Genomic DNA, 19571 nt, shown 5'->3' with positions numbered 1-19571 from the left:
AAAACAAGACTCTGAAATGATCGATGAAATATACTGTACGAACGGACCACCGTAGGAGGGAAAAATGAAAGTTGTAAATATAAAACTCGAGTATATTCGAAAAACTGTAACAATTGTATATTTCGCCGAACAATAATTCGTTTTTGTAGATGTTATCGAACGAGGGGGCTCCTCGAAGCCCGATCGCAGTTGCACTATAGTTTTTTAATTCATTTTTTCGTACATTATTCTCGTTAAAAAGGCATTTTCAGCGTCGTTGGGAATTAATAGTGATTTTGATGAAGATTTTGAACTACCTAATTATTAAGGGGTGATGAATTAATCGTGAACGACTCTGAGTTTAGATTATCAATGAATTCGTAATATTTCCAGGTATTACGAATCGTCTAAAATCAGGAATTACAAGGATCTTTTTCGTAAAATTCGCAAACAACGAAACACTCTGGTCTAATTACCTCGATGATTTCGTTCGTAGCTGCGGAAAATAAGCTGTATTAACTCGTCCCAATTCGTGGGTTGTTTATACATTTATCGAATCGTGCTAACGGACGATGAAAGGATTTTGCTCGTGGGATTCCTAATCGGTCGTTGATCATATATTCCTGTCGACGCTTTACTCACGGAGGAGAAAATCCCGGACTTTCCTTCATGGACGGGATTGTGGCTTACCGAGGCTCGTGTAATTCTCGATATCCTCACTCGACTTTTACATTAAACAATAGAATATATTCATTTTTTTTCTATTTGCTATTTTTCGTCATTACAAAAACGAAAGTAATGACAGTCATCATCGCTTCGGAATTAATATCAACACTTTTTACCGATATTATACACATTGGTCGTCGATCGTTGCGCGTTCGATTTGATTAGTTTTTTTTACTCTTTTTTTCTAATCTCTCGATCTCAGCTTCGCACCTCTACCATTTTATTTACAAATTCGAGTCATGAGCTTTCCGGGATCGTGATGAATAACAACGAGCTTCGTCGTCAAACAACGCAGTTGATAGCTTACCTATACGTTCTTTCAAAATGAACGTCAAATATTTTAAAACGGAATTCGTGAATTTTCTGCGGCGCTTCGTAGCACCGATTAACGACCGAAATGTGGTACCAATTTTAACGCCTCTAACTTACGAGGAAGTAATCAGGGCGACTACGGAAGTTATAAATTCACTATTCCGTTTTCGCGGATTCGAGTGAAAATATAAAAACGCCCTCCGTTGGAATAATGGTGATCACGCCAGACACTCCGAAAATGAATAACGAGCACGGCGGAAATGGCGGCAACCTGGCGAGGTTACGAACACTCGACAAACCGGCCCCGGATAACTTGCAAGATTCACCGAACGAGCAAGTTGTCACGGCGAGTCCATTACCGATTAAGATTGATGACACTGCGGATAGTGCAGGCAAAAATTTCCCGAGCGATGAAAAAAAGGAGCAGGCCGTTCAAAAAACGAGTCCTTCACTCGTGCGATCGGATACCTACGTGCGTGGATATAATTTCGGAAATGCCTCAAACGATGACCAATTTGGAGAAACTGTTCTTCCCCAATTCCCCAGCAACGGTTTGGGAACCGACGATTTCTTTATCTCGAATCTTAACGTTCCTGAATTCCGCGTGAAGCTGAAGATTCTTCAAGAAGTTGCGACAGAGGTGGTGAAGAAAATCAATGATTTGGAGACGAATGTTCCGGAAAATACGCGTGCGATTCGTCGTTATTGCTTGTAAAGAATCGGTTCGACAGCATTGAGATCTCGTCAAACACGACGAAGTCAAATTATTCTCGATTTTCATCTCAGTCACGTTATCTCACATGCCTCAGAATACTACGAAAGATTGAACTTCGTTGTAAATAAGAGAAGGAAGATAACAAGAAAACAAAGGACAATAAAAAAAATCGAACTGTTCAAACAGTGGATTTTTCCGTGAGGAGAGCATCAATATCCTTGAGAATATCTTCCGAGACTGGATCTACAGCAGTAAGAAAATCGTCGTCGTTCGAGCTTAAATTCGTATCGCACAATTGTTCGAGTTTGAGATCTTCCGTGTTTACGTTTATCAGCGAATTTACGTCGTTTTCTTGTGCGATGGTTCCACTCGATTCAACGACGGTTTGAACGTCATCCGAGGTACTGCTGTCACAAAGTCTTACTTCAATTTCATCGTTGCGCGTATTGTCCGATTGGACGTCAGCGGGATTAATCGATTCGTCGGACATCGCGGCGTTCGTCGTCGTTTCGTAAGAGCGAACGAAACGCTTTGGGGAACGACGCAATCTTACCGGCGGAACTTTGGGAACTTTGCTACTGGTGCTGCAGCTCGTTTCAGTCTTGTTTTTCTCGTCCTCGCTGGTGTCCGATTTCGAATTTTCTAATTTCCGTTTCCTCGTTTCCACTGGTGCTACTTTGTCTTCTTGACTCGTTGCTTTCAATTCGGCCAATGTTTTAATAGCATCTTTCAGAAAATCGGCTGATTCTCTCACCGTCGTTTGTTCTTCCAGTAGCCGTTTTCGTCGCTGTGGAGCTTTACGTATTTCCGGATTATCGTTCGTCGAAGATGCGTCCCTGCTCGATTCGGTGCGTGCTTGTGCGGCAGCCTTGCGTCGTCGGATTTCTTCCAGGGTCAGGATCGTAAAGTCCGTTGGTTTCTCGGCTTCACCTGGTGCTACTGTCGGCTTTCCGGTCGTTCCGGTTCCGGCGGACCTCTCACGAGAATACAACGATACCGTACGACGAGCAGCACGAACCGAAGTGATTCGCTTCTCTTTGCCGCCCCCTGCATTCCCGAGATAATCGTCTGGCTCGTAAGAATAGTATGCCGCACTCTCAGCCTGTATTTCCTCCAGTCTGATCTCCTCGTAAGTCTTGCAATAAGGTACTCTCGCCGTGTGGGCCTTAACTGGCGAGGGTGCACTTTCGCTGTCAGACTCTGCAAGAACACAACGAATAATATCGAAAAAGCTGATTAGTACAATTTTCTTATCCTTACTGATTACGTTTTTTTTTTTTTTTTTTTTTAATTTATCTTTATTATTTCGTCTTCTTGACAAATAAACGTGACGACGATGCACCTTCGAGCCCTCGCTTGCGGCATTTGCATGTTCTTTGTCCTCATATCCCTCTCTTCCGTTTTTTTTTTTTTTTTTTTAATTTTCATTTTTCAATATCATTGGCATTCAATGAACAATAGTTTCAATAAATAGTCAGGCAAGAGAATCTTCCGTCATCCTTTGAAATATTTTTCGCTCGCACTTTCCCTCTCACTCTCTGTCTCTCTGATTCGGTTTGTTTCTCTCATTTTCTTCCACTTTCCTATCTAATGAATCTTGGACGCTGTCTTTGAGTCGATGGCTCACACACTGCGGGAATCTCTTCTCGTGGCACACCGACAGATTTCGTTTTTTCAACAATAAACACAAGAAACGAGCTTTTATTTGTCTTCTAAAAAAGGAGGCTCTCTTCAACTCGTTCGCGAGCCGAGCATCGGCGAATCTTCGGCCCAGCCCCTGAAACACACCTTTTTTCTTGGGTGTAGTTAAATCTCTTCACCTTTTAGTTCGTGTATGACGCTATTCGTTCGGCTCTCAAAATACAGTTTAACAAATGTTGTCATGAAAGTTCGACAAAACAAGAGCCTTTACGAGCCAAGGTTTGCATTTTCAACAAATCGACCATACATTCATATTGTATAAAGCCTAGTCTTCAATGGACCATGTAGAGAGAGAGAGCAGTTGCCAAAGACGCGAAAGTTCTAAAAAAAATGTTAACAAAATGATCGCAAAAATTGACAAGGTGATTTGTGGAGCTTGGAACGATGGGGGTTCTTTATCCCATAAATTTAGTCGATCGAGTTATTCAAATCCCGCTAATAATTTGTAATGTTTTTTTGTGGTATGAAGTTTATTGAAATTCAAAACATCGTCTCAACGTAAGTAATAATTTTCATTCGCTTACATCGATCATATAATAATGCACATATTGCGTATCAGCGTATCTTCAGTAATTTTTGTATTTTTTTTCACATAACTTTCTTTTATCATTATTATTATTATTTTTTTTTTCCATTTCTTTCGTTTCTTGCTTTCCTTTACACGCACGTATGTTTCCGTATTTTAATACACGCATACATAGCCGTACATACGTGTAAATATTACACAGATCTGATTTGCTCTGGTTAACAATTACATCTTTTTGATAGCACGGCTGACAATTCTCTCATTTTCTTTGAATTTTTGAATTTTTATTCTTTCAAACTTTTCCTATCTCTTCATCATTCGTCAAATTATTCTGATGAACCGTCGCAACGGCAATTACATTTGCGAAAGTCACTAAAATCGACATGGTTCTTTGACGTCGCGTGGTTTTCTCTATCTTTTTTCTTGTTAAGCAGAAAACATAAAACTAATATTCATTCAAAATTTGATCTAGATTTTCTTGAAGCATCAAGACTCCCTTGTCTGTTCACGTCGCTACCGTACGTAGACAAAGTGGCGAGGATATTTCGAGCCAATGCAAATGCCGCTACGAGGGTTTTACAACATCACATCGACGCTTCGTTTCGCTCATCAGAAGCATTGCACAGAAGAAATAGAAAAAACGAAAAACAAATAAATCGAACGAACAATCGAGTGTGATCGAGCGCGAGCAAATTCAGTCCACGTACAACGCAGTGCGACTGAGCGCCAATCTTATAAACGTGATTTCATGTAAAATCATTTCTTTCATGGATATAAACGTTTGAAAAAAACAAAAACAAAAAAAAATGTATAAAACGGAATAATAAGGAAAAGAAAACAAACAAGTGGATGATTCGTAACGATAAGAATCGGTGTAAAAAAACCGGAATTTTTCACAAAAAGCCGATTAAATTGTGAAATGCAATAACAATCAACGAAAAATTTATTCTCGTTTATCCGAGATATGTAATAATATTATGATAAAGGCTTCTCCGTCGGCCTGTCTCCACTTTTTCCTAAACTATTGAGCGATCTCGTCGCTAAGTGTAGATAATTCATTTATTTATTTGTTTTGTAATCTTTCTTGTCTTTATAAACAAAAAAAGCAACGGAAATAGGCGGAGGGAGTAGAGAGAAGAACAAGAGAAGTAGAATTATGATGAGAGGAGGAAGAAGAGAGAAAGTGTTAGTAGCTATGATTTACTTCGATGCAAGACTCACTCGATAACGTGCGTTGATCAAAAATAAATCAGTGAATATGGCTGAGAATTTACAATTAAAAAAAAAAAAAATTAAATTAAAAAAAACAATATACATAAATATATTTCGATCGTACCCGGTGAAGAGAACGGAAAGGAAGACTAATGCTTGATCCATTAATCTACAATTTTTCTAATCTTTCTCCCTTCCTCTCTCCCATTTATTATGCCTACATAATTTGAATTCTAATCATTTTCCCATATATTTTTTTTGTTTCCTTTATCACACCATTCATTTATGAAAAAACATGATGAAGTGCCGTTTTAAGCAATCCTATATTTTACGTACGTGTGAGCGTGCGTTTGGAGTGTAAATCAGTCAAAATTTTTCAGAGTTCCAATGGATCGTAAACGAAATCCCAAATTTAAATAATCTTTTCGTTCTTTTTTTCTTTCTTCGTCCTATATATCATTATTTCTTTCATTCATTCGATAAATCGCGATTTCAAGCAGTTGATATATACACGAACTACTTGTCACTGGATGTGATAACTTTGAATTGAAATTCTACTTGATAATAGTGGACACGCGAATTATCCCTTCGCCAAGGCCCACATATCTAATTAACTTAATTCAATTCTACTCTATACCAAAACCGACAATATAATATGATTGATTTATACGAGTCGTTTAACGAGACGTTTAAGAGCCACGCGAATACACATAGAATTTTGCTCCCGCCAACGATATTTATCCTTTTCGATTTTCTCCCGTTTCGTATTCGTTTTTTTTTCTTTTTCTCGAATTTCATTCTTTCTTTTGTTTCCTTCTTTTTTCGTTTAATATACGTGCGTTTGCTAAAAAATTGTGTAAAAAGCCAAAACATATGAAGGCATGTTAGCGTATTTCCGGGTTGGTCACATTGTCATCATAATAATCACGATTCGTACGAGGTGGAGGTGGGGGCCGCGAGATGCTTGACGTATCGTCGGTCAAACATCCGATATCCCGCGACTCGATATTATTTCGTTATTATAAATATATTTATGCATATATATATATATTTCAAAATATATATACACAGACGTTTGTTTCATTTTGTTTCAATTATTCGTTCAATGGCAAAAATTGCAATAGAAAGCTACGCCAACGAAGAGTGAATCGAATTAACGAAATGTCCCAATGCGCGGAGAATTAATGTAGGGAGGACCGTTTATTTGGGACTCGAGCGACCGTGAGACTTTGGAGAATAATACCCTAGAGCCGAATTATGATTTAGATCGTTCGTGTACCGAGCGTGACTAGGTAACTAAGTTTTTAATACGTTATCCTTTACCTATTTAAATATTTCTTTCGAAAATTTTTTTTATTATGTTTTAGGGATAGAGATATGCCGGTGCAGTGGAAAAAAAAGGAGAGAGACACGAGAAAACAAAGAGTTGAAAACACGAAACACTAGAATGATTAGATGAGAGAAGAAAAACAAAAATGACGAAAACTTTAGGGATGTTGCCCGATATACCGGTTTCGATCTATAATAATAATGATCGTGCGTGTTTTTATAAGCTTTCGAGTTACATACGAATCCAGCGTAAGTTCTCGATTTCGAGGATAAACGTGCGCGAATGTTTAGTAAGGTTGGTTTTTTCGGGAGAAAAAAGAGGTACTAGAGCCAACCATTCCGAAGAACATTTATAGCCCGGATAATGATTCAAAGTATATGTGTGTTTATATTTATCATTTCCTCTCGAACTGGACGCGAGAAAAAGCCCGATAATCGTAATCGCGTAAGAGAAACACGATAAAAGTGTGCTCTCAAATCGTGTCAAGAAACTCAAAAGTTATTGTTCCTTGTTCAATTTGTTTTTCTCCTCAACATTTTCTACTTTTGTACCACCCTCGAAACGTACACTATCGTCACAGATATATCAGAGCAAAAATGAGTCCCGGTCGCCACTGGTGCGATGAATTATCTCGACGGATCTTCTTGTTCGCGATTCCAAACGGAAGAGAGGGAACTGCTCGGAAATCTTATCGATCTCGTTTGTTTACGTTTTCTCTTTTGTTTGTCATGTTAGTTTCAAGTTATTTGTCTTCTCTCTCGACTCTTGTTTTGTTTTGAGTTTTTTTTGTTTTATAGCCTGGTCTCCCCCCCCCCCCACCCCTACTGGAAGGTCATCCCGTTCGCACCATACTCGATTCGATTATCTATAGAGCGACGGTGCACGCTCACCGCCAGGCTTTTATAATTCGTGTTTATCGCCTACCGTATTAGAGGACCTACAGATTAAATGAAAAGATTTCTCAGTATCTTCGGTACGAAGGGAAACCGAGAAAAGGGAAAGGAAACCTCGACCTCTGCTGCTGAGGCGATTGCTCAGCATGAGAGGGCGGGTTAAAAAATGGACGTTGATGAATCTGTGAGGTCGAGGCTTGATTCTGCAAGGTCGCCATTGTCTGCCCGTGTGCATGCGTGTGTGTGTGATAATTCGCTTGATGAGCGTACTGCTGCGGTGTGACGTGGTGATGATGGCATTGATTAGTTTGCAAATTTTGTACGCCTCCTGTTTGAGTTACGCTTAGACCAGCTGGTGGTGGTACGCCGCTCGAACCACCGGTTATATTAAGGCTACTGGGAATATCGACGGGTATCGAAAGACCGTTCCGGATACTCAGGGTGTTACGGAGATTCAAGTTCGTTTGTAGGCTAGACGGTAGGGATAGAGTGCCTGGCGTGAGGTAGTGTACGTTGAAAGATGGGCGGCGGGGGGGCTAGTAAAGCCTCATACCTTCGTCAAAGTTGACGATAAGAGGATCGACAGCTGGACTGCCAATGAAACTCCCTGCCTCACTGCTGCCCCGACCTTGGTCAGATTCGGTGCCGCTTCCGTCGTACTTTCCGTCATCTATACATGAAATAATTACGCATAAACAACTCGTTGCAAACGCTGCATTTACATTCAGGTACTTTTCTTTTGAATGGTCCCAAAAATATTTTCCATCCGGTAGTCAATCGGATCTATCGGCGTTCGAATTAATGTGACATTAATGTGACGCACACAAATTATAAATAAAAAAAATTGCTATATCCGTCGCATGCATAACTATTGAGATGTATTAAACCATGCGCACCTGGACGATTCGACCATTCTTGGGTGACTGGCTTCGAAGTTACTTCCGCTGTCTTTATTTGATTCGCCTGATCAGGATTTGGTGCTGCACGACCACCCGTGTGCAGAAATGGACAATGAGGCTTTTTGCAACCACCTCGTTGTGACTCCCAGAAGCAAGGAATCGACTTGCGATTTTTCTGTTTTTCATTTTTTTAATTCAATGAACAACAACCAAAAGTCATTATTATCAGAATAGTATTGAATCAATAATAATTATTTTACTGTCATTTAACTACTGAGCCCACCTTCAGTTCCATGTGTCTAAAGTTGCAGTGCTCATTGAGACAGTTGCCCTGCTGCCAATACTGACACATGACCTCGCAGCCCAGCGCGGATGGTTCATGTCTAAACGCACAATTGTCACCCTGTAACCAATTTTTCATCAATTCTCAAATGCCCAGTGTATTTTATATATCTTAACACTTTCTCAACTTAAACGAGAAAATAAGTGTTGCAGATAATCCGAGATGTGCTCCTTTTTATTCTATGCACTTTCCAAAAAACTTTAAGTGGATGAATTTCTGGAAATGTCTTATTTTGAGCTAACTTCCCTACTAATCAATTTGCAAATTACCATTTTCATTTGTATAACAATGCAAAATAAAAAAACTGTAAATTTTACTAGGAAAATGTGTCTGAAACCGAAGAACTACAAACTCAACTCCCACTGGGCAAGATGTGCTAAAAAACTGATAAGTAGAATTGTTATTTGATGAAATTGAATAAGAAAGACAAAGGCAAATTATCGTTCTTCCATTTTTCTATAAGACGCAAAATTCAATGAAAATCATAATTATAGAAAACTAAAACAGTTCCATGCGAAAAGCCTGATTTTTCGAGACACCAACTATATTGAATAGGTCTAGTATACTTGCTTAAACAAGAATGAAAAAAAAGCATATGGAATAAACATTGATTAAATGATAGCAACTCATGTATTACAAGAAGCGTACAGTAATTTTTTATTTTTAGTTCCCTAATGCTCATAGTGCCCATTAACATTGAATCTATGAGCACAACTAATGAAAGAACACAATGATTTTTTAAAAATTTGGTATGATGCAAAATACTCTGGCATGAAACATGTGAAGCAGCGATCATTCACAATTACACGCATATGCAATTAAAATTTTTTTATAAAAACTGACGACTTCGAATGTCTTTAAATTATGTGAAGCAACTTTAAAATCGAAAAAAATGTATGAACATGTGGAACCATACGAACAATTTGAGAAACCAAAAACTATAAGCCTACAGGTGATAGGACATTCAATATGGCGACCCTAACCTTACAAACGTAGGGTCATCGTGCAATATGGGAATGTTCACGAGGTTTCTAGAAATGGTGAGAAATGTGATTCTTTCCGAGGACAGATTTTAAGATGAATAAATGAATGTTTCGACTTACCTTTGTGCACGTAGAATAGTAGAAAAAGTAACAGTCGTTATTTTTAGGTACGGGATCCATTTGCAAGAATTGATAGAAGTCCGAGTGATCGTGCTCTTTGCTATGAAAGGAGAAAGGAAAAAATAGTGATTACGAAGAAACCCTGCGTGACGGGTTTTAAATGAAATATTTGAAAAATCTTATCGTTATCAGAGGCGATAGAGAGGCAAAGAAAAATGAGATTCGAGCGTTACAGTCCACGCTGAAAATCGTTACCATTTAGTACGAAACATGATTGGTATAAAAGCGTGAAGCTTTCTTACTCGTCGATCGACAGTTGAATTTCTACTAAGAGTATATTTCTTTGAATATTTCCAAGGAAACCGTGATCGTCCAACGATATAAATCCGACCCTAACAAGGTCATTTTTTCTATGCTTATTATGGACGTGTCAAAATTTACTTACGTTTGTCGTTGATGTTGCACGCTAACTTTTTTTCTCTCACGTCTTTCGTCGGATTGTGGTGCTGCTGGCTCGGGTGAAGGCAAACACACGCGCACTCACAGTACTAACCAGTACTAACACTCACGACTCACAACCAATTCAATACAACACACTCGATTTTCCTCCCTCTTCTCTCCTGCTATCGGCTGTTATAACAACCACCAAGCAGCATACATACACGCGTCTTTCTCAAACCGGATATATCGAATTGTTATTCGATTAGTTTCGATTGTCGACACGCACCGGATATTGCGCTGCTGCTCCTTCCCTACCCTATAGTAGCAATTTTCAAAAGTGTGCCAAAAAGTTACCTTAATGGTATACAAATGTCCGCCAAAAAGTTATCAGAAAGTTAGCAGTTATCTGAAAGATAACTTTTTGACATCAGATAACTTTCGGATAACTTTTTGGCGGACATTTGTATACCATTAAGGTAACTTTTTGTCACTCTTTTGAAAATTGCTACTATAGGGTTATTCCGTCGTCCCGCCTCGATTACGAGTTCGTCACGCGCGGTTTTTGAAAAATGGCGCAATCTTGATTTCTCTTGAAATGTTTTCGGGTCATTTTATTATTAATATTCAAAAACAGCATCGTTTTTGAATATTAATTGGCTGATCACAGTTATCATTCATTTTCATCAATGATAACTGTAATCAGCCACCGCTCTCGGCTGTAAAGATTTCCAAAAAATCCTCGTTTATAGACGCTATTTTATGATCCATCACTTATCATTGATTTTTTTTTTTGGATTTTCGTTTAAGATCATACATTACTTGTAATTCAAAAAAGCAACTGAACTTTTTGCTCTTTTGGTGATCAAATAAACGATTAAAATTTATTCTCGCAATTATTCAAATTATGTGTAACTTATTTATCGAGATTGATGATTTTTGAATATAATGACAGCGATTAAAACACTTTCGTAATAAAATCGTCAAGCAAAATGTGACAACAGCCATTTTCTATTTACATGCGTATTCATATCTATATTTTAAACCAGCTGGCTCGTGGCTCGTGGTGTTGTCAAGCCTTTCACCGTTTGTGTCGTTATTACTCGTTAACCTCAAATAAGTGTTTTTCTTTTTCCATTCCCAAGTGATTTTCACCGGTAGCAAGGCTTTCTCAAAACATCATTGATATCTAAAAACATTCTATTTTCTTGTTCTTATTTTTGGCTCATTAAAGTTGGGAGAATCCTATTTCATTGAACCCAAGTCGTTGCACAGGAAGTATGCCTGCCATAAGAGCCTGTGTATAACCCTTCAAAAAATGTGATTTTCGTGAATTGTTTTCTCGACAACTAAACAGTAGATCCCGTAATAATTCTTGGAATAGATGCACGATGTACTATTCTAGCATATTTCCAAATTTCAACTCTTCAAGTTTGAATTTTCGATTTCCATTAGATTCACTTTTAAACGGTCTAAAAGTCAACGACTATGAGTGCTTTTTTTTAATCGTAACAAAAAGTGTACGTTGGTTTTTCATAAAGATAAGGAAACGACAACTAAACAGTAGATCCTGTAATAATTCTTGGAATAGATGCACGATGTACTATTCTAGCATATTTCCAAATTTCAACTCTTCAAGTTTGAATTTTCGATTTCCATTAGATTCGCTTTTAAACGGTCTAAAAGCCAACGACTATGAGTGCTTTTTTTTAATCGTAACAAAAAGTGTACGTTGGTTTTTCATAAAGATAAGGAAATATTCAAGAAAAATCTTTCTCTAAACAATGAAGCAAAAAATATATGAAAAACGAAAAACGTATATAATTCGTATAATTCGAAACGAGAACGGCAAGCCCAGTTGTTTAATATTATTTAATTTCGTGTTTAGATGAGGAGCGTGCACCTAAACGATCGATAACGAAAGGAGTACGTCGTCGCCTAGGCGATCATCAAACAAGCATCCACCGCTTTCGAGTTCGGTGATTCATACATTCACGAAGATTTGTCCGCATTCGAAAACTTCTAATGTCCGAGATAACGGAAATTCTTTTAACCAAATATTACGGTTTCGGCGCGGATCCAAATAACAAAAATTACCTATCGAGCCACGAAGCCATTTATGATCCGAAAAAATTTGATAAGAAAACGGAGTCGACTGAATCTGCCGAGAAAGAAGCGATCGAAGAAGCTACGTCACAGAGGACGAGTGTAGAGGTATATTAAGGTAGTTGAACGATTATTAGCCTCGCAAGAAACTCCGAAAACGCAAAATAATAATCAAAACGGATTAAGAACTTTCTTCAATCTTCACATTCACTATTTTGACAAAATTTCATCCTCGATTTTTCCGACGTTGACTGCTTGTCAAAGACGTCAAAATTTGGTTTTTAAACAAATGCACATCGCTCGAAACACACCGCAATCGAATGCGTTGAGTCAAATTTCTATATTTCGATTTCAACTTCATCCGTGTCTCGAAAATGTCACGTCTCTGTCACCCAATTAATCGGTTCTCTAGAAAATCACATTCTAATTAAAATTTTGGCACATTTTTCTTACAGCACCGTTGCAGTATTTTTTCGAATTTCTCATACGAATTCGGAAGCACTTATGCAAATATAGTTCATCATTATTATCATCAGATCTCCAAAGTAACAACGAAAATCTCAACATTCGTTTACTTTAAGAGTACGGATCAGTTGACTAACCTCACTTGGAATTTTCATAATCGAAATTTTTTGACACAGTTTGATCGATTAAAAAAAGGCTCTGTCAGCCTGCACAGAACGATGGCAAAAATCGACTGACAGAGCCTTTTTTTAATCGGTCAAACTTTGTCAAAGAATTTCGATTTCGAAAATTCCAAGTGAGCTGAGTCGACTGATCCATGCTCTTAAGGTATCCCTTTCACGATCCCGAATATTTTACAAATAACTGATTTTAAATTGCAGTAAAGTAAAAGTGCACGCGAATAGATTGGCAAAATTTCAGGTCAGGTTATCAAACATTTAATAAGGAATTAAAACTTGAAAAATCGTAAAGCTTATGGTCATTCCATCATCGTTGCATTTCTATTAAATAATTCATATACTAAATAATTCTAAATTCCTGATACAAACTGTCTCATAGATAGAAAAAAAGTAAAAAATCTATAGCGACGATCAAGATAAAGGGTTACCGAATCTTTAAAAGGGATATTAACGATAGAAGTTGGAAAAATGGCAGAAACAGTTTTTCCTATATAACAGCGACTTCTCAGAGGTTGTGAATCAGTCCAAATTTCGAGTGCCCTATAGTTTGCGTCACCAAAAAATACGGTCATTTGAAAGGAATACCTTGATTAACTTCACTTGGAATTTTCAATATCGAAATTTTTGACAGAGTTTGAACGATTGAAAAAAGGCTCTGTCAGCTTACGCAGGACGGTAGCAAAAATCGGCTGACGGAGCCTTTTTTAATGTCTCAAAGGATTTCAATTTCGAAATTTGATCTATCTCTCTCGCACTTACGGTTGCGATATACCGACTTATTTATCCTCATAAGAAGTGCACAGGGAAAAAAATTGTTGATTCAATACCAATTGATATTATAGGAAGGAAGAGTTTTCTTCATTAAACTGCAATGTTTTTCGAGAAAATGAAACTCCAATTTGATCTAAAACTATTTTGTTCTTTTAATCATGTTTAAGTAAGGACACGTTTTCGTTGTTCCAATGGCTTTTTCTTCTTACTGTAGAAAAAAATGATTTTTTTCCCATTTTTTCTAACCTTATCAAACTCAATTTCTTCGTCATTATTTTCAAATTAAATTATTTCATTCAAGTAGCTGAGTTCTCATGTATCTACATAAAAAAAATAATTTAATCCTTTTTTTTTTGCGTATCGGTGGGCCGTCAAGAGAAGAATAATGTGGAAGCGATTTTTTCTTTTTTATCTCCGCACATGTTAGCGTTAGATTATCAGATGAATAATTGATCGATGAAAATCGTGAGGAGAGAGAAAAAAATATCAAATCAAGGTAATTTTGTATCTTTCCGTGAGCCCTCTCCCTTCAAACATGATTCTGCCGATGAAAATGAGTGTCGAATTTTTTCCAGGGAAAAAAGGACGACGAAGAAGATGGGACTCGGAGCATTCGAATAGAGGCTGTCCGTTCCTCACGAGCAATTCTCGATGTCGATAGTTTCGAGGAAGGAGCAACCGAAATTTACGAATACGAATCGCTACTGGAATCGACGTTGCCCCAAGAAAACGATGTCCAGGAAGGGCATAGAATAATTCAAGATTTCAAAGAACCGTTGACTCCCGAAAAAGAGAAGAAAGCCGATGAAGCGACAGAAATTTTGAACCAAAATGGGTCAAAATGGACAACTCATTTCGACGAGGCTTCGGAACACGCTTCCGACATCTCTTCCGTTCGAACAACTAAAAAAACTCGGAACAAAAGCGCTCTAACCACTTCTGGATCGACTTTGTCTTCTCAGACGCTCCAACCCCCGAAAAAATTACCATCCTGCAATGGCATCTTTCTCGACATGACGAATCTCTCACTCTTGGAATTTCCTCTTGATATTATCGCAAACTTACCCAATTTGAGGGTAAGATCAGTGCGATTGCCTTTCGTGAGGCCCATAATGTCCGGTCAATTAATATGTTCAATCCAAATATACGAAGTTTTGATTCGCAACGACAGAGTCACTCGCAGGATCTGGACGAATTAAGAGTCACTAAAAATGAATTATTTCAGATGCTTTATTTGGAGAACAATTCATTGACGAACTTGCCCGACGAACTATTCTCGGGCCTGAGAGTTCTGCAGTGGCTCGACCTGAGGAACAATCAACTGAAGAGTCTACCAGCGACTGTGAAACATCATCAATGCTTGGAAACGATACTCCTCGATGGAAATTTATTCGAAGAGCTACCACTCGAACTGTGTATGAAGAAATGAAACGATTTTAATGAATTATCGGCTTTTGAGATCGTTCACAACTCTCAGAATCACTTTTCGTCCAGGTCTACTGCCCAATTTGAAAGAACTTCAAGCTTCAAGAAATCCGCTCTTTCTTCCACCTCCGGATATTCTCGGTCTCGGTTTTGCAGCTACAATCAACTTCTTACGAAACGAATGGAACAAATTGCATCCCGACGAAGCTGTCTCGCTGCCAGAACGTAAGAACAGAGTTTTTGTATTGTCCGAAGAGAGCCAGAAGTTTTATCTTCCATGAACGGAGATCGTTTTTCATCTGAGAGTTTACGTAAAAAGTGGATAACTTTGTATGAAAATCGTTAATGCGTTTCATCATTAAGGTTGTTCATGGACGGAATGATTTCCTTAAGAAAGTCTTAAAATTTACATAAATTTGTTATTTGTTATTTAGATAAACGTGTTTATAAATATGACGGAAAACACGGGGCATAGGGACTATACGTAAAAAATCGTTTATCTTTCCATATAACGAATGAACGCTTCTTACGAAGTTTATCAAAAAGTGCACAATAACAATGAAGTATATAACGAAGGTCTGCGAAAAAATTCGAGACGATTGTCATACGTTAAAGATTGAACGAAATTGGTAAAATGAACACTCGTAATCTTACATTTGCTTATTTCGGCATTTCGTTTCTTCTTGGCTTGAGCCATTCCTGTCATAGCCCTCTGTTTTTTTATTAACCCTTTTTTCTTTATCCGTTTCCCTTTGCGCTTTCTAAAGCGATTTTTTACATAAAAAAAAAACTATAGTTTTTTAGCCAGGGACGAATGAAATTTTGGGTTCAGTTAGTGATGGATCTCCGTTCAATTAATGGCTTGTAATTTCATTCACCAAAAAATAAGTTAAAAAAATATATTTACAATTTTGAATTAATAACTCTGACATTAATTTAGAGTGATAATATCTTTAATTGGGAAGTAAAAGTCGACCCAATTTAGACACCCATCCTACGGACATGATTTGAATATATTTGAAAATATTGTTTATATGCAGGCGAGAAAAAAGCCAAGCTTCCTACGATTCTCTGTTCGGATCCACCGGTTGTGAAAACGACGTCGAAAACTTCACGAATTTTTGGTAGTGCTTCAACGGGTCACATTGGTGGAGAAACGAAGAAGACATCGGTCAGAGAAAGGGGCTGGAATTACAAGCCGAGCAACAGGTACACGAGAATTTTTGCTTATCAACCGAGTGCAACAGGTGAAGGAATAATTATGGGAAAGAATGGGATTTTGTGTAATTCGTGTGCTAAAAAAATCACTGAAACTCGGCAACCGTTGGCAAAGGAGAAAATTCCTGAGAAGAAAGATTTAAGCGAGATGATGAAGCCTCAGAAAGCAAAGCTCCCTAAAATCGACGCTAAGCGATGTGTGTTTGAGTCAAATTTGCGAAAGGATGCGAGGGAAAGAGTTTTCGACGTAATAACGAGCGAGAGAACCATGGAAAAAGTGTGCCCGATGCGCCTCAACGATCCCGATCAACTGTTCATGTTTTTGGAAAATTATCTTGGAATTAAAAAACGATCGACGGGCTGGTTTCCTTCGCGACCAAGTCGTGCTTGAATTATTCTTCATTGTGTATTTCAAGCATCTTTTCATCACGAATAAATGAAAGATTTTAAGCCTTTGTGCATGATGATCCGTTAGAATATTCATGCCCTTCCTTCTCACCTTTTTTTACAGATGTAAGAATCGCGGTTCAGACGAAGCACTGGAAATGAGACTTCTGTGGATCGCCAAAGTCAAAGAAATGCTTACGAAACAGACACTCGCATTGCAGAAAATAAAGTAACATTGTTTCTTTGTTTCCATCACAATAATTATTACGATTGTTGTTTCATTTCGTACAATCAACATAATTGAACAGAGATCAAGATGCCCTGAAAAACTGGAGACGAGATAGACGAAGTTATAAGAGAAGCATGAGCAGAGCAGCCAGCAGAACAGAAGGTATTTATGCATGAATTATCAAAACTGAAAAAACAATGGTCGGGAAAAATATATCATGAATTTCAAATAAATTAAAGGGAGAAAACAAATATGAATGAAGTTGCAAAGGAAGGAAAACCGCAAAGGAATAAACTGTCAAGAACGAAAATTCGTGAAAAATTTAATGGATCTCATAACGAGCTTTTTTTGAGAAAAAATTTAGTGGACAATTGATTGGAATTACTGAATGATATGATTGTCTTTCAGAGTAAATACTTAGAATCACGTATGCAAAATAATGCCAAAAATTATGATATTTAATGGTACAATAATCGAAAAATTGTTGAAAAAACACGGAAAGTAATTGGACGATTCACAAGAATGGTCGATTTTTTAGAACATTTGCATTTTTCCGAATAAACTTTTTGCTTTGAGCTTTTTCTCATAGACTTTTTTTTAGAGACAGAATCCGGAAAATTCTGTACTCCGATGACTTAGAAAATTTGTGAATATTGTGATAAACCTTTTCGAGAAACAAGGACGATGCACGATTCATTTTTTTTCAAGTTTGTGACAACCTTAAGAGGAGAATAATTTGAAAAAAAAATCGCAACCGTCAGAAAAATTTCGAAACCCATTTAAAACGAAAAAATAGATCGTTCGATTGATTCCACGTCAAAGAATATTTTGGCTGTAAAAAGTTGATAAATTTCAAGAAATCTTATCGTTCGAGAGATTTTTATTATCGAGTTGGCGAATTCTCTTCAAACAATAAATCGTCGATTAAGGAAAATTGAATTTCTATTTTCTCGTCATTAGAAGACACCCCGTTCGGGATCGATATTCATTCCGATGGTTCTTCGCTCAAGAGTCAATCGAAAATGCCTTTGCAGAGCGTTAAAACAAGAAAACGACATCTGGATTGGGCAACGTAAGTTTTAACGGGCTTACCCTAATTAGATGGGCAATGAATTTTTTGATCAATTTTTCATGATTTTTTTGACCGGTAGAAATAATAAATATGAATATGAAAAGTATTGGGCCTAGAAAATACACGAATTTTTTTTATTTTTATTTTTATTTTACTCAGCTTTCATACAGAAAAACGGGGGAGAAAAAAGATGAGTTTGCGGTGTTGAAAAAAAATTTGTTTTAGATTCAATAGGTAAATGGCTATAGTGCACATCATACGATTTTTTATTTTTTCAAAAATGACAAAATGGCAGCCATTTTTTCAAAAACTACGAAAAAGCACGTTCATGGTTTTTTGCAAAAAAAAAAATAGTTCCACTAAAAATTTCAAAATAGTTTCGGAGATTTTATCAACGAGCCATCCAAAAACATAATTTTGAGAAAAACGCGTTTAAACAGAGGCAGGTACGCGGTACCGCACTGGGCGGTGTGCATTAGCGCGTCCAGACAACCGAGTAAACGTCGCTCATAAGTAGACTAAGACTGCTCAGGTCGTTATAAAATTTTAGTATGATACTTTTAAATATGTATACTTTCGAACAAGCAATAAAAAAATCGATTTTTTGAAAATTCTTATTAGAGTAGACCACTTAACTCATACATGACAAGCGAAAGAGACAATATGTTCATTTTTTCCAGAAATATCGATCACAAAATGAAAGATCTCTACGAGTCGCTCAATCAGTTGGAAAAATCTAGAGAATCGAAAACCATGACGCCTCGTTCTGAGCAGAAGCTTTTGGAGAACGAGATTAAAAAAGTACAAATTATAACTGTGCCGAGAAGACTCGTCAGCAGCTCGATACATTATTTTTTCCTATTTTCTAGCTTTCTGATGTACAAGACGAAATCGAGAGTCTTCGTCGATGCAACGACACAACGCTGGGACTCTGCACAGGCCTTGATTTTTCACCTCAAACTCAGCCATACAAGCCTCCGCCGTCCATCATTATATAAAATTTTAAAAACAACCAACAAGTTCAAATCAAGTGGTCGCAAGTATTTCAGTCTTTACGAATTTTTATTTAAATTAACCAAAGATGATCACAATTTGTATTGTAAGATTAATAATTCATTACAATATTTCAGATTCAAAGACGATAGTGAGATGACTGGATTGATTAACGCAATGATGTGGATTTTTTTAATCCTTTTTGTAAAAAATTTAACCAAATGCTCAACTCGTGCGGAGAAAAGATAATATAAAAATGATACACGCAACGCTGGGTAAAGCATCGTAATTCTAAGTTTTTCACGAAAGAAGTAATTTCTAATTGAAATTTGAAGCGGAAACTTGTCGATGAAAATTCTTAGTATTACAACGTAATACGAAGCGAGTTTTTGAAATCATTTTCTTGCCGCTTCCTTTCAAGCGTTCATTGCACTTGGTTACACGGAATAAATGTACCAGCTGTATGTCAATAAAACATGCTACTTTGAGCAAACTGTACATTTTGTGCATTCATTCATTTCGGAATGACTGTTTTAAATTCTGGATAAA

The 19571-nt window shown here is 37.3% G+C and overlaps 2 protein-coding genes across 13 annotated transcripts; one reads left to right on the top strand and one right to left on the bottom strand.

The window, feature by feature from the left end:
• Positions 1-95: 95 nt before the first annotated feature.
• LOC122406987 (zinc finger CCCH domain-containing protein 11B-like) lies at positions 96-10377 on the bottom strand. 2 transcript variants are annotated; one of them, XM_043412900.1, is made up of 6 exons: positions 10185-10377; positions 9740-9839; positions 8577-8696; positions 8291-8468; positions 7948-8064; positions 96-2932 (listed from the first exon to the last, which is right to left on the bottom strand). In XM_043412900.1, exons 2-6 carry the CDS (start codon positions 9797-9799, stop codon positions 1911-1913), a joined length of 1497 nt encoding a protein of 498 aa, XP_043268835.1. In that variant the 5' UTR covers positions 9800-9839; positions 10185-10377; the 3' UTR covers positions 96-1910. The 2 variants fall into 2 exon arrangements, with proteins under 2 accessions (XP_043268835.1, XP_043268834.1); XM_043412899.1 differs by lacking the exon at positions 10185-10377 and adding an exon at positions 9995-10134.
• Positions 10109-19520, top strand: LOC122406984 (uncharacterized). 11 transcript variants are annotated; one of them, XM_043412893.1, is made up of 12 exons: positions 11270-11697; positions 12066-12391; positions 14274-14774; positions 14924-15113; positions 15193-15348; positions 16164-16332; positions 16853-16957; positions 17037-17119; positions 17918-18029; positions 18710-18830; positions 18899-19069; positions 19160-19520. In XM_043412893.1, the coding sequence occupies exons 2-11, from the start codon at positions 12203-12205 to the stop codon at positions 19025-19027; spliced, it is 1755 nt and encodes a 584-aa protein (XP_043268828.1). In that variant the 5' UTR covers positions 11270-11697; positions 12066-12202; the 3' UTR covers positions 19028-19069; positions 19160-19520. The 11 variants fall into 11 exon arrangements, with proteins under 11 accessions (XP_043268824.1, XP_043268823.1, XP_043268828.1 ...); XM_043412894.1 differs by having other exon boundaries at positions 18899-19065; positions 19160-19292; XM_043412891.1 differs by having other exon boundaries at positions 18710-19065.
• The last annotated feature ends 51 nt before the right edge of the window (positions 19521-19571 follow it).

The sequence above is a fragment of the Venturia canescens genome, chromosome 2 (assembly GCF_019457755.1).
Source record: "Venturia canescens isolate UGA chromosome 2, ASM1945775v1, whole genome shotgun sequence".
In the NCBI taxonomy this organism is placed as follows: Eukaryota; Metazoa; Arthropoda; class Insecta; order Hymenoptera; family Ichneumonidae; genus Venturia; species Venturia canescens.
Note: the sequence above shows the minus strand (reverse complement) of the source record. Positions and strands in the feature narration are given on the sequence as shown.